The sequence below is a fragment of the Humulus lupulus genome, chromosome 1 (genome assembly GCF_963169125.1).
Source record: "Humulus lupulus chromosome 1, drHumLupu1.1, whole genome shotgun sequence".
Lineage (NCBI taxonomy): Eukaryota > Viridiplantae > Streptophyta > Magnoliopsida > Rosales > Cannabaceae > Humulus > Humulus lupulus.
Genome location: NC_084793.1, coordinates 295,943,914 through 295,959,798, shown reverse-complemented (window position 1 = coordinate 295,959,798; position 15,885 = coordinate 295,943,914). Strand labels below are relative to the sequence as shown.

The 15,885-nt window shown below is 31.9% G+C and overlaps 1 protein-coding gene across 1 annotated transcript; it reads right to left on the bottom strand.

The window, feature by feature from the left end:
- Positions 1-9,680: 9,680 nt before the first annotated feature.
- Positions 9,681-12,920, bottom strand: LOC133810741 (patatin-like protein 1). Its single transcript, XM_062246079.1, has 7 exons — positions 12,687-12,920; positions 12,412-12,593; positions 12,104-12,290; positions 11,711-11,875; positions 11,132-11,431; positions 10,863-11,038; positions 9,681-9,987 (listed from the first exon to the last, which is right to left on the bottom strand). Exons 1-7 carry the CDS (start codon positions 12,819-12,821, stop codon positions 9,921-9,923), a joined length of 1,212 nt encoding a protein of 403 aa, XP_062102063.1. The 5' UTR covers positions 12,822-12,920; the 3' UTR covers positions 9,681-9,920.
- Positions 12,921-15,885: the final 2,965 nt, after the last annotated feature.

Sequence of the window (15,885 nt, the reverse complement as noted above, 5' to 3'; positions counted from 1 at the left end):
CCAACAGAGTTAAAAGAATTGAAGATTCAATTGCAAGAATTACTGGATTTGGGATTCATTAGGCCTAGCTTCTCAACTTGAGGTGCACCAGTATTTTTTGTGAAGAAGAAGGATGAATCACTGAGGATGTGTATTGATTACAGGGAGTTGAAAAAGCTGACTATTAAGAACAAATATCCATTGCCAAGGATTGATGACTTATTTGACCAGTTGCAAGGTAAGACGGTGTTCTCAAAGATTAATCTTTGATCTGGTTATCACCAGCTGAGGATCAAAGGACAGGATATCTGTTAGGTTCATTCAGGTATGTTTTAGAGATTGTTTTTTGTTATGTTTTTAGTTATTTAGGATTGTTTAGTGCAGATTTATGCTTGTTTTATTCTTGTTTCAAGTTTTAATAGTCAAGTACATAATATGGAGTGAAATGAGAAGAAACATGTTAAATATGATGAATAAGATGGATTTAGTGTTGATTGAGGATTTTCAAGACATTGTGTGTGGAAAATATTACATTGAAGATGCTCAACACACGTCGTTTATGCTCTATAACGCAAGTTTAAGACTTCAAACCGCATTTTGACCATGATTTCTTCACTTTTTGGAAACACTTCTAGAAATAGAAGTTGTATATATTTCTCTTAGCTTTCCATATATTTTTGAATCATTCAATTCAGAGTTATATCGAATGAGTTATGATTAAAATACGATGATTTGACACTGTAGGCTATTCGAAACGAGTTTCAATTTTATTCTGTACAATTAGTGCCCCAACGTTGTTGAGCAGCAGAGAGCATAAATTAATGCAGGTTGTAGCACCTAGGCGCTACATTTCAGCGCCCCAGCGCTATCAGCTTTCCAGAGAGCATGTTTTGTGATTTATCTATAGCGCCTCAGCGCTATATCGTGGCGCCCCTGCGCTAGAGCCCGTACGGAAGCAGAATTTAGGGGAAATTTTGTCTTTTCGTGCAAAATTAATTAGGGACTATAAAAGCTTTCTTAATGACGTTTTTAGAAAAAAGGGAGGAGATCAAATTAAGCAAGGAGGAGGCTAGAGAAGAAACAAAAACCTAGAGTTCTTTTTCTTTATCTTTTGATTTAGACTATGTTAAATTCTATGATTATGTTTGATTTAGTCATGTTTATGAACTAAATTTCTGTTTAGGTTTTCTAATTGACTCTCTTTAAACTCTATTATGATTTAATGCATTTATCTATTTCTTCTTCATCTGAAATCTATTCAGTTTGTGTGTTATTGTGTATGTGATTGACTACGCACCTTTTACATACGATTTACGAATTTGAATCAAAATCTGAAAAGTGAGATTTAAATATGCTAAAATTAATTAGACATAGATTTCAATTTAGTACGAGAGTATCAAATTGGTTTATGTGATTTACGGTTGTAAAATTTATTTCAATCTTACTAATTGTTTCATAGCGAATTTAATCCTTGTGTTCTTGTTATTATTTGATTTATGCAATTTTCAATTATTTCTATTTTCTTATTTTCAAATTTCACAAATCCAGTTTTTGTTAGCCAAATAGATACTAGAAATTAATTATTTGGTAATTGATAAATCAATCCTCGTGGGACGATACTTGTTCTTATCGAGATTTATTACAAATTGTGATTACGTATACTTGCGTAGCTACGGGCATTATGAATTTTTGGTCATGTCCTTTGGATTGATCAATGGCCAAACAGTGTTTATGGATTTGATGAACAAGGTGTTCAGAGACTACTTGGACAAGTTTGTGATTGCCTTCATCGATGATATTCTGATTTACTCTTAGTCAGAGACAGAGCACGGGCAACACCTCTGGTTAGTACTACAGAGATTGAGGGAACATATGTTATATGCCCAGTTTAAGAAGTGCGAGTTCTAGCTACCTTAGGTGACCTTCCTTGGTCACATTGTCAGTAAGAATGGAATCATGGTGGATCCAGCCAAGATCGAGGCAGTAAGATATTTGCCAAGGCCCAGGAGTGCCACAGAGATTAGGGGTTTCCTAGGTTTAGTGGGATATTATCGGCGTTTTGTTGAAGGGTTCTCGAAGATTGCAATGCCACTGATAGAGTTGACATGCAAGAACTTGAAGTTTGTTTGGTCAAACAAATGTGAGAACAACTTCCAAGGGTTGAAGCGGCGATTGATCACTACTCCGGCATTGAGTCTTCCTTCAGATCAGAGGAAGTTTGTGGTTTATTGTGATGCATTGAGACAAGGGTTAGGCTATGTTCTTATGCAGGCTAGGAAGGTGATTGCTTATGCTTCACAAAAACTAAATGATTATGAATAGTGATACCCTACTCATGATTTAGAGTTGGCAGTGGTGGTATTCGCACTAAAGGTGTGGCAACACCATTTGTATAGGGAGAAGTGTGAGATCCATACCGACCATAAAAGTTTGAAGTAATTTTTTCACACAGAAGGATCTGAATATGAGGCAGATACGTTGGTTGGAGTTGGTAAAGGATTATGATTGTGAGATCCTTTATTATCCAGAGAAAGCCAACGTACTAGCAGATGCTCCGAGTTGGAGAGGTCCAAGATAGGTGTATAGTATATAGCAGATATCCAGAGAATTAGCAAAGGATATGACTAGAGCTGGGGTAGAGTTCATTGTGGGTCGATTGGCCAACATTACCCTTCATTCTACACTCCTTGAGAGAGTAAGAGAAGCTCAGAAGAATGATCCTCAATTAGAGAAGCACCAGGAGGATGTCCTAGCTGGAGTGGCTAAGAACTATACCATTGTTGAGATAGACATGTTGAGTTACAAGGATCGAATTTGTGTTCTGATGGATGCTGGTATTAGACGAGATAATTTGGATGAGTCTCATACCACTCCTTATTCATTGCACCCAAGCACAACAAAGATGTATTCGGATATGGAATCTTTGTATTGGTGGTCGGGGATGAAGACAGATGTAGTGGAATACGTGGCTAAGTGCTTAACTTGTCAGCAAGTGAAGGCTGAACATGAGAGGAAAACTGGATTGCTATACCCTTTAGGTATTCTTGACAAGGAGATTGTATGTCTCCATAGGGCTCTGAAGTCTATAGTATCAGATCGGAACCCCACTTTTACTTCCAAGTTTTGGGGAAGCCTGCAGAAGGCTATGGGTACTCAGTTGAGTTTTAGTACAACATATCATCCTTAGATAGATGGACAATCTAATAGAACAATTAAGGTACTGGAGGACATGCTTAGGGCATGTGTATTAGATTTTGAGGGGTCCTAGACTAAGTATCTCCCCTTGATTGAGTTGTCTTACAACAATAGTTACGAGTCAACGATTGGAGTGGCTCCATACGTGATTTTTTATGGTATTAAGTGTAGATCACCCATTCATTGGGATGAAATGGGTGAGAGGAAATATTTGGGTCCTGAGGTAGTGCAAAGGACCAGTGACGTCATTGAGAAGATTAGAGCTCGAATGCTTGCCTCACAGAGTAGACAAAAAAGCTACGTTGATCCTAAGCATAGGAACATGGAGTTCCAAGTTGGGGACCACATTTACCTTTGAGTTTCACCACTGCGAGGAGTGAAATGGTTTGGGAAGAAGGGGAAGTTAAACCCTAGGTTTTTTTGACCTTTTGATATTCTGGAAAGGATCGGGCAGGTAGCCTATAGACTAGCTATGCCTCCAACTTTGTCAAGAGTACATAGCGTGTTTCACGTATCGATGCATAGGAGGTATGTATCAAATACGACTCATCTATTGAGTTATGAGGATCTGGAGTTACAAATAGATTTATCCTATGAGGAGCAGCCAGTTCAGATTTTAGATAGGAAGGATAAAGTCATGCAAAACAAGACGATTATGTTGGTTAAAGTATTATGGAGGAACAACACGATCGAGGAAGTGACTTGGGAGCTAGAGTCGGATAAGCGGGATCAATATCCCAAGCTATTCAAGTAAATTTTGAGGATGAAATTTCTATTATGATTGTTTATGCATGTTTGTGTGTATTAAATATGCTTAAATGTCATCTTTTGTACAAAAAATGGGCATTTTTGTAATTTTGACCTGTTGAGGGTATACTTGTAATTTTGTATGCTATGTGCTTGAGACCACATTATTATGTCAATATCTTCATGATATTCGGCACGAGTCTATCCTTTTGGGAAATTTAGCAAAAAAGTCACAATGGGGATTGATACCCGACTTCGGGTGAGGCTAGGAGTATTTTCGTAATTTGGCAATGCTGTTGGGATTTATTAGTAAATGGGATTAATTGGGAGAAATATTTAGGATTAATAATTTAATTGGGAATTAGTAGTGAAATTTGAGGTTTAGTGAGTATTTAGGTAAGTCAAAATTCCATTGGCTTAGCTTTGAGGGTAAGTCAAAGCTAAGGGCAAAATGGTCATTTGACCATTAGTATAGACTAAGAAAGGGACAAAGTGCTGAGCACTTGGATCATACATGTTCTTCCTTTCTTTCCCTCTTACTCTCTTCATGTCAAGAGCTAGAACACTCAAGTTGAAGATCAATCTTTGGGGATTTGAGGAAAATTACTAGGGAATTCAAGTGTCCAAAAGGAGTAGAGTTGCTAAGATCATCTTCTAGTACCTATGGCCTCAAATTTCAGTGGGTAAATTCCTTCCTCTATTTTAAGTTATTATTTTCTTTGGTGTTGTGGGATGTTAGAGATCTTTAGCTTTGAACTTTGAGGTTGGGTGCATTTTTTGTGGTATTTTGGTGTTGGTTATAGTTTGTCTAAGTAGTATGAAGTGTTTTATGGTCGAAAAACTGCAGGAAATATGTTCTGGAGTCGAAACTTTGGAATTGGAATTCTAGGGAAAAACACAGTTTTGGATTATTTGCAGTAGCGCTACGACACTTGGAAGAGTGTCGCGGCTTGCTTGAGTTTCCTTGACCATAGATCTAGTGCCTTGATTAGGGGGCCATGAGGACATTATTGGATTATTATGTGTTAATATGTTAGTTAACTTAATATTTATGTGATTATGAGAATTTCTTGAGTTATATTATGATATGATTGTAATTCATGGATTTCATGATATGAATTGCCGCTTAGGTCGGATAGTTTTGTAATTTTTTTGTAACTATACTTTTGATTTAAAACCTTTGGGATCCCTCATATTTAGTCAATTCTTTTTAATGAAAAGTTTAACTTCATAGACCAAAGTTTTTAATACTGAAACTGTTGTTTAACCCTTATTACACTTTTAGGTCCAAATGACTCGCTTAACGAGTTAAGCACTATTTTAACACACAGGGTAATGATCCATGATTAGTAGGGCGTTACAGGATGATTCATGGACAATGATGCCAGAATGAGATCTAAGAGGCAGAGTTGCAGAGAAGCTTTCCAACTTCCACAGAGAACCGAGAGTTGAGAGAGAGATATATGTGAGTGAGAGGGAGAGTGGGAGTGCTGCAGAGAACCGCAGTGGCTCCGCCGAGTGCTGCCAATTGTGAGGTTGAGACTTGAGAAGGAGAGTGACTGAGCAAGATTCGAGAATTGAGACAAATATAGATGTGAGACTGTGAGTGAAAAATCTGAAAAACAAAGAGTGGAGAGGCAAGGGCGTACTGGCGAAGTGGCACCACCGAGTGCTGCCGATCGTGAGGTTGAGATGAGAGGAAAAATGATCGAGCGAGAGGGTGTAGTGTCCCAGAATTTTTACTTAGCTAGATAGTAGTAGTAGTTAGTATTAGTTTATAGTATGTTAGTTTCCGTGGATTTTGTTCAAGTCGGGACTTAGTTGGAAACTCATAGCAACAATTATGGATTTTATAAGTTTAACCTATAGTTTGCAAATATTAATTATAGCATAAGGTTTGATTAATATTACTGGTTTTAGAAATATTATTTATTATAACCTAAGGTTTAGATAGAATTAATAAGAGCGTGACACTTGTCACAAGCATGTTTATTAAGGATTTAAGTACTTTTGATGAATAGTTTAATTAAAAGAAAGATCTAGAAGCTCTGAAACCTTTCAGCAGCTGTTAAGATCATGTTTTGACTCAGTCAAAGCTGTTTAATTAATTTCAAAATATCCTGAAAAGTGCAAAAACGTGTTTAAAATATCAGCGTATGCCGATATATCGTAGCTATAAGGGCCGATATATCGCTTACGGAAAATACGGAAAACACGTCGACTTCGCACGAACGGGGCTCAGGATATAGGTCTAGGTGATATATTTCCCCTAGCACACATATTTGAATACATAAGGATTTTAAATTTAAAAACAACCTTAACCACTTGGACCTGCCCTTGAACGATTTTGACCGAGTTCTGGGCATCTGTTGAACGAAAATTCAAATCTTTTTCATTTTTATTCATTTATTTATTCATTCTAAAAGATGTTAGTTTCACTCATTGAACTCTATAAATAGGACCTAGTACTCAGCCATTTCATTCATCATTCAAGCATTGTTCAGAGCTTCAAAGCTACAAAGATTACTATAGAGAGAAACACTTGGGTTTTGGGTTAAAAGCTTTTCCAATCTAATCTTTTCTAAACACTTGGGAAGTAAGATATAGTGTTATTTCGGTATCGAGGTGTAGATCAAAGTCATAGTTCATCAAGGTATTCCTATCCTTAAGTTCAGTTCTTCATGATTCTTTAGTTTTCTTTTATATTCTTTCAGATCCTAACTCTTGTTTATGATTCTTGGTTAGGTGTTTAAGTTTCTTTAAACTTAAGGCTTTCGGTAAGTTTTCACTTTGATGGTTTAGTTCTCTTTTCATCTCCATTTTCTTTAGAAACTCACGATTCTACTATTGGTTTTAGGAGTGTTCCAAATCCCATTCTTGTCTCTATATCCTAGTCTTTGGTAAGGAAAATTGGTTAGAGATTATATGTGTTTATATGTTTATGTTATGATATTTTTTATGCTATGATATGTATATGTATAAATATGTTTTGTAGTCGCTTGGGCATATGACTTGCTTAGATAGCAAGTCCCAAGAATTTTTATCATTTTCATAGTTTAGAGTTATGATTTACCCTACCTCGATTAGTAGATAGAGGATTAGTAGATGGGTTATCATATACTATAGTTGTGATCTAACTACCTCGATTAGTAGACTGAGGACCTAGATGGTTTTATCACATACCACGTTAATGAGTTAATGGCCATCAATATTGTAATCCTATATGATATACGTTTTTATAGTCATATATTTTATAGTATATGCTTTATGATATAGTCTTATGTTTTATGATTTATGACATATATGTTGTTAGTAGATTTTCCTTACTGGGCATTAAGCTCATTCCTTTCTTTTTAGAATGATGTAGGAAAATGAACATGGAAGACGGAAATGATTCGTGACAGCTTGGCATGTGTGTTGAGGATGAATGGATTGAATAGACTGCTGAAAGATCGAGGATGACGTTGTTTTTAAGTCTTTTGATTTATGTTTTATGTATTTCCGCACTTAGTTTTTAAACAATTAATTAAAGTTATGTTTTATGTACTAAACAATGGGTACCCATACCTTATTTTATATTTCACACTTTACTTTGTATTTAGCACAATATTTTTGGTTTTAAATAAAGTTATGTTATTTCTTATATATATATATTCAAATTAGTAGTTTAGTCATTGTAGCGATTTTTCGGTTTCATCATGTTTGGTTTTTTCGGTGTTTGGTGGGTCGTTTTGGGTGATTTATTCGGTTTTCTGTACAACCCTAGTTTCGATTGGGTGGTGAAGCTCACTTATGTGTGAGCAAGGTGAAATGTGAGGACCTTATTCTCTAAGCTTTTGGGCTTCTTCCCTTCAAACATTTCAACAAAAATATTACATTTTACTGTAAAACAAAATAAATCAAATTAAAATTGAATATTTCCAAATCACCAATATATCAAATAAATCAATGGAAATATTAATCAATACTCAATTTATTATAATAATAAATATTTACTTTGTCTCTTAAAAATTCCTTTTAGCCTAAAAATCACAATATACCAAAATTAAAATCATTAAAAACACTTAAAACTAACTATATCTAAGCCTAAAAAAATTAAAAATATAAGATCCAAAATTGCTATTATTATATGTAATTAAAATAAATGAATTAGTTTGTCATTTGTAATAATCAATTATTATTGAAAGTAAGGAAATAACTTTAATGAATTGGAATATGTAAGACTCAATATTAAATTGCATCAGTCATAATATGATTAGTCAAATGGTGTTGGGTACCATAAAATGTCCCGATTATAAAATTGCATATTTTAAGACATTAATTAAATAATAAAATTATCTCTTAAGATTTATTTTCAAGTTTTAAATGAGAGATTAACCTGGGATGAAAATATTTAATTTTAACTTATTATTGCTAATTTTTACATTAGAGAAATTGTTGTCAAAAGTGAATAATATAAAGTCCAAATCATAGGAGGCCCTGTTTAAACATTTATTCAATCAAGTGAGCCCAATTCACTTTTCTCATATGGCCCAAGATCATCTTCACATTAACTCATGTCCATAATTTCAAGGCTTCATCAACAACGTGTGGACTCCTCCTCTCTCCAAGTCAATTTAGAAACAATTCAAGTTATGATTCAACTCTCTCATCTCAACAAAACTCATTCCACACGGTCAAGTTCCATTTTGGAAGCCCAATAAGTAATTTCTCGTACCAATTCTAATTCCAGTTCATGTAAATTTGGTGTTAAATTTGACATAAAATAAATAAGCAAATGTCATAATTCACCAAAATTTTACAATTATGTTTCAATGAACAAGAAACATATAATTAACTTAAAAAGTTAATGATTTATTGAGAATATATAACTTTTTTTTTCTACTCTAAAAAATTAGTCAATAAAATTATTAAAAAAAGCAATAAGTTTAATCATTAAATGTCAATTTATAATTAGTAACAATACGATAAATGAAAAATTAATAATTGTTATTGTGATAAGTTTGACTTATACTATATTTTATGTCAAATTTGACACAATTTTTTACCGTCAAATTTGACATATTTTTTAGATACTATTTGAGTAAAAAAATTCTAAGATATGATATCACCATGCAACTAAGGTCTGCATGTCCCCCACCTCTTGTTAGGCTCCCTCAAAGTCATAAAAATCACCGAACAAATTAATTTAATAAGTCATAATAACATAAAATAAATATACATAACATCCATTATTACTCATTTCTGATTAAGATATAACTAAAGTCGATATACAGATTATTTAAAAATATATAATTCAAATTATACATTATACACAATAAAACAGATGATCTAGCTAACGTAGGACTAAGCTAAATAGTCTCTGATTTGCAACTGACATAAGCGACGATGAGAAAGAAATAAGTATTTATATTGTTTTATTTAGAAATAGTTTTATTTTATTTTTGGATATTGTTAAAAAAAAATTAGTCATGAATGAAATTACAATTTTGGCTAAAAATAAAATTATTAGTGATAGTCAAATTAGATTAATAACTAAATACGAATTAGTCATTCATATTCTGAACGCAGTTTTAGTCACAACACTTAGTTTTAGTTATGACTGTTCAAAGATTATGAAAATAAAAAATTTAAATATCGTTCCAAAGAAATTGTTGTGACAAAAATATTATTTATCAATTTGTAATAAAAAAAAACATTATTAGTCATAAATTATGAATAAAATAACATATAACGTTATATCAATTGAAACAAACATATAACATGCCCAACATTTATTATATATATGGTCCCACCATTGAAAACATTATTGAACTTACAATTTCATAACAGGACAAAAAAAAAAAGACTTTTCCAGCCAAAGATCATAACGATCGGCCAATTGAAATTAAAACGAACAGTTCCAAGCAGCTCGCCAGATGATATCAAGGCCTGAGCAAATTAGAACATTTATTTATTGACTTATTATACATGGAAGATGATGTTATGATGAGTAGCACTTATTTTCCTGCCACGTTGGCCTTAGACAAGCGCAGTTTCCTTTCCTTTGAAAGTTCCTCAGCAAACCTAGAAGAAATAATTAAAATAATAAATATTTGAATATCAATTATTTATCATCAAGAGTATATTTACGGGCATTAGTTTTGCTCCAACCGATATGGGCTTTTTAGTGGAAAAATTGTAACCAATTTTTTTTATATGATATTATACAATGTAGTTATTTAAGATATTCTACCAGTCTTTGAAAAATTAAATTTGAAATAATTTATAGTGCTAAAATCAAATTCAAATAATGAATTGTAAGCATGCTTGAATCTTTTTATATACTTATTAAATAGATTGGTTGAACTCTGATTAGTGAATCCTAAATTATTCATAATTTTTAAAAAATTGGTGGGATATCGACTATATCTATCATATACACTGTCATATAAAAATAAAATAGGGTTATAATTTCTCTGAGTGCCAAAAATAAAAACATTCGTACCGGTACGATCAAAAATAATATCACTACCGTAAAAGCTCCCTATATATATTGGATTGTTACAATGTTGCACTCTTTTGTATACTATCATAATTAATCGTACATTTTTACACAGGTAAACCTCAGTTTTATTTTATATGATGTTCAAGTCACATCAAAACCCCGTACAAATTTTTAGAAAAATCTTAATAATTTAGGTTATCGAAAATAAAATAGAGTATAAAATAATATTTACAGATGTGACAATACTAAAAGTTGGAAACCATATTTCAACAACATAAATTATTTAGATTTTTTAAAAAATTAATATTTAGATTTTTTTAAAAATTAATAGGAAATTTGCTCTGACTTCAATGGTATTATGTAAAAAAAAAAATACTATTGATCATGGTAGTGCATAAACAGGTATCGTGGTGTGACCTATAAATATATATATATATACAAAGCGAAGACTAACCTTCTGAGTCCGTCCTCATTGGTGCCAGCATCTGGAACCGGATCACGAGTTCCAGTTCTCAAATTGAGACGTGAAACAGGCTTTTTGAGCAATTTCTTACCAACTTCCTCCAGATTACGTAGGTTTTGTGGGGTAGCCTTATCCACTGAAGCTAAATCTCCATGAAGTGTGTCATCCTATTTATAATCATAGATAGTTTATGATTAGTATATATACATGAAGTATATATAAGAGTTACTTATAACATAATAATATATATATATACTTACCTCGATGCGGAGAACCTTATCTTTAGAACGAAAGGCTTCGAAGACAATAGTGTTATGGTAATCAACCATGTCGGAGCTGGCTTCCATGAAAACATCAGTGATAGGAGTACTTCCCTGGTGTGCTATCCAGGACAAAGGTCCCCACTTGGCACATAATTTAGCATCGTACTTCTTCTCACCTCTGTTGGAACCCGTGCCTATTGAAACCAGCAGAAACCGAAAATTTTCCGAAGCAAATGTGGTATAGGTCGGATCATTCTTAAGGATAATTTTGGTCACTTCACTGATGGCCACCAGAGACTGAAATATTATTTCATTTCACTTCGTTAATCAAACAAAATGAAATCAACTATGCTACTATCATAGTACTCTTATATATACTCTAACACTGCATTATTACTTGAATACTTCGTTAGTTGTGATGATAGCCGTGTAAGAACAAAATATAATATTTAAACTAAAATTGAATGCAGATCAATATGCCTTTAAGTAATAAGTTATCATTTGGATCATATTGATTATATATGTATATATGTCGTTATAATGTTATAATGAATTAATAATCTAAGTATTAATTACCGGGTTATTAGCGCAGACGCCACCGTCAATGAGATCGAATTGTTCAGCTTTTCCATTTTTATCAGTGTTTGTAAAATGATGAGCAGGAAGATAAGTTGGGGCTGCAGAGGTGCCTATGCAAATGTCTGAAAGATGTGCATCCATCACTTTATGATCACCGACCGTCTGTAATAGTCATTATTAATTTTGGACAAATACATCAATTAATAATAATTTAATTAATATATAATTATACCTAATTTATTAAAAAAAAAAACTCTATCTCTAAAACTTGAATTTGAGAGGAAATGATTAAAAAAATAAAAAACTTTGACGATGAAATTTAATGTAATTTAGGAAACATATATTTCTCTGACCAATTATTTTCATAACAAAGTCTTAATAATCTAATACCTCATAACTGGTAAAGATAGTTGGCTGAAGTTTCTTGACATCGAAAGTAGGAATGACAACGTTTGTCAAAGTATCATGCAATCTTCTTGTCCCCAGTAAGTCTTTCACTAGTTTATGCAAATACTTTCCATCATATTTTGGGCTCGTCAGATCTTGCATTGAATCCATAACCTGAGCAAATATATTACTGCAAATTATTCAAAACCAAAAGAGAAATCAAGTTAAATAATTTGTAGTACGTAGCAGACATTATTATAATAATAGTATGCCAAATATTTAATAAATAATAAGAGAATATTCATATGTACGTTGGTTGTGGGAAAATCTTGGGGCATTCTTTGTAGTAAAATGGGACAATATCTTTTGCAGCATACAAAGGCCGATTTTCTTTGTTTGGTGCAGTTAGCATGGCTGTGATAAGACCACCCGTGCTAGTTCCTGAAATCACATCAAAGTAATCGGCAAGTCTTGCATGCTCGCCATCTATTTTCTGTATACATATATAAACTTATTAGCTTAGATACAAAAATAAATTTAAGTAAAAGCTTAGAAATTTGGCTTATAATATTATATAATTACGTACCTGAAGCTCAGCTTCAAGATGAGCAAGAATAACTCCAGGGATCATTCCTCTGATTCCTCCTCCATCGATACTGAGGACTGTTACATAGTTTCCATATTTTGGGTGCAGAGTTTTTGGGGTTAAGATTTGAGCCATTAAGCTAGCTTGGGTGATAAATATACAGTGCTTTGTGGAAACAAAAGTTTATACTAGTGGCTCTTCTAAATTTTCTGGTTTGGTATGAAAAAACTCAAGCTTTCTACTCTATTTATAGATGCTCTAGTGAAACTCATCAAAAAACATATGCCCAAAAACATGAAGCGAAATCTACAAGTGTGTAAGAGGACCACAACTGTTGACACGTTATTTGATAATGTATCAGTCAATTCTGACCACATATAAGAAAAGAAAAGATAAGGAAAAAATCTTGTAGCCAAAATAATGAGTTGTCATATTATATATGTTGAACTACGTTTATTTTGTTCAAAGTGTTCTATTATTTAGTATGATAATAAGTCTGAGTTTCATAAGTCACCGTGTTAGTTAAATGTGTCAAAGCAGTACTTTTTTATGTTTCTTCTTTTTAAGTTACAAAGAAAAGTTTATTTATTGGAAACGTTGTAACTATTAGTTGAATCTAATATATTATTAGTGGGAAAACTAGCGTAAATAGCAAACTGTTTAAGCTATATTAATTGGGTTTCAGCATTAATTAAACTGCAAAAGAAGAAAGTGGCTACAGTATCTACCTTTGTTGGCCATATTCCAATTCGAACAAGAAATATTTGTAACTATTGGAAAAACAAATATGGTAGATTGTTATGAGTTCAGATGATCAAATTTTGCACGTGTATGCACTGCATTAATATTCTGCTTTATCTTTTGTTTATAATATTGTGGCAATCATAAACAGACACTACCACAAGTGATATATATATATATATATATATTTATACGTATGGTCCATGTGGAAGTGGAACTAATATAATTTTCCATAATGATTTTGATATTGAAAGTAATGCGTTTGGAAAAGACGGATTTTGTTACATCACTGAACAAATAACATACATTTTTTTTGTGAAATTATTTGGTTCCCCCTAACCCTCTGAGTGTTCTCGGTTCTGCGTGACCCTAGCTAGTTCTCTTTGATAATTTCGGTATAACCATTAATTAGGATCCTATGTTATAGTGCACAATGTATGGTTACTCAATTTTTATAATGTAGTTATTATAAATATTACATAGAATAATCTTATGTAATAAAAACATGATGCAAAAAAAGAAAAAGCTTATATAAACTTTCATATTTTTATTATAATTATATAATTTTAATTGATGTATTATATAATTTTTCTATAAATTTTATTTAAAAATATTAATTAACGAGATGAAAAGAACAAAATTTAAAAAAAAAAAAAAAAATTGGCGGCTAAAATATTTAAGTTGTCATTTAAACATTTAAATACCTAAGTTTTTTTTACGGTAAAAGTACCTAATTTCAAAAAATTTGGTGCTCCGTAATACGTGCTGTTAAGTTTTTCGTTAACTGTTGATGTGACATTAATTAAATGAAAAATTGGCGGTTAAAATAACTAAGTTATTGTCATCCAATCACTTAAATACCTAAATTTTTTCAAAAAGTTTATTTATTATTTAAAAATTAATTAAACACTTAAAAACTTAAGAGTCATTGTATTTGCACTCCAAAAATATATATAGGCACCCCAATAATTAATAAAAATTAAAATCATTTTTAACACTCTTGTCAAAATAATTTTTGACATTTTATAATTTCTATTTTGTTAATTTCAATAATTTATTTAATCTTGTTTTAAGAATATTTTTTAAAAAATTATGTATAATTTTTAATAAAAAACTCTTACTTCAATATTTTTTATATATTTTGATATTTTTAATTTAAATAATTAAAATATATATTTTCTATATGTATATTTTAGAATATGAAAAAGAAAAAAAATAGTATGTAAGCATGTTGATGAAACAATCTTATACATTAATTTTTAATAAAAAAAAAAGGTGTCTTAATTAAATTTTGAGGTACAAATATATAATGCCCCAAGCTTAAACACCTAAGTTTTTTTTTATGAAAAATTAAATAACACCATAACCACCACTATTATAGTAATTTATATAAGCTTTTATTTATATAATTTTGTATTAAATTTTAATAATCTGTCTATTAAGTTCTTTATTTATATTATTTTAATTATTTTTTTCCATATTTTTAATCAAATTTTATTTAAAGTTTGTTAAGTGTTTAAATAAAAAATATTTTTTTTAAAAAAAGACTTAGGTATTTAAGTGCTTAGATGACAACAACTTATGTATTTTAACCGCTAATTTCCCATTTAGTTACTGCCACATCAACAATTAATGGAAAACTTAACGACAGGTACCATAGAGCACCAATTTTTTTTAAGTTAGGTACTTTTACCAAAAAAATAAAAACTTAGGTATTTAATTGCTTCAATGACAACAACTTATGTATTTTAGCCGCCAATTTCCCGAAAGAAAAATATATGAAGGAAACTATACTGCAATATGTAATTACTAATTAAGATATATATAGCAATATACATGTTATCCAAAAAACAGGCATGAATGACATGGCAAACATTTAGTACACGTGGCTGACATCTGGCAGAATTCGTGCTCGACTATCGACCAGGAAGACATCTATTGTCGCAACGATCGATCTCTTCATACGACCAGCCTGGTCATACGCATGCTATACGCGGAGAAGATCTTATGCAGTTATGATAGTATCCAAAATTATCTCCCATGATTTCCTGAGTATCCGATTATTTAGGAAATAATATCTGTAACAAATTAATGTAAATCCTCCTTGAGCCTATAAATAGAGAAAGATAGCTCAAGGGAAGGGGGGGCTTCTTTTTTGCTTTCTGATCACTGGAGATTAGAGTGATTCTATTTGATATATTGTCTTGTTCTTCAGAGGTTTGTGAAACTCATTGAACCCTAGTTCTTTGATCACTCCTTTGAATCCTATATCAATAACAATTCAAGCGGACGTAGGTTATTACCAGATTCTGGGGCCGAACCACTATAAACTCTTGTGTTCTTTATTGTTTCGTCATTATATTCTTTCCAACGTGTTTGTCCATATCAAGTATATTTGACTCCATGTCAGTTGGCCAAAATCAGGGTCAACATTCTGGTGCTTTCGTTGAGAGCTTTA

Excerpts from the sequence above, each read along its gene's own strand:
- LOC133810741 (XM_062246079.1), bottom strand. The coding sequence starts at position 12,821 with ATGGCTCAAATCTTAACCCCAAAAACTCTGCACCCAAAATATGGAAAC. Across the intron at positions 11,432-11,710 it reads GCGTCTGCGCTAATAACCCG|TCTCTGGTGGCCATCAGTGA; the intron begins GTAATTAATACT and ends ATAATATTTCAG. Across the intron at positions 9,988-10,862 it reads AATGAGGACGGACTCAGAAG|GTTTGCTGAGGAACTTTCAA; the intron begins GTTAGTCTTCGC and ends TATTTCTTCTAG.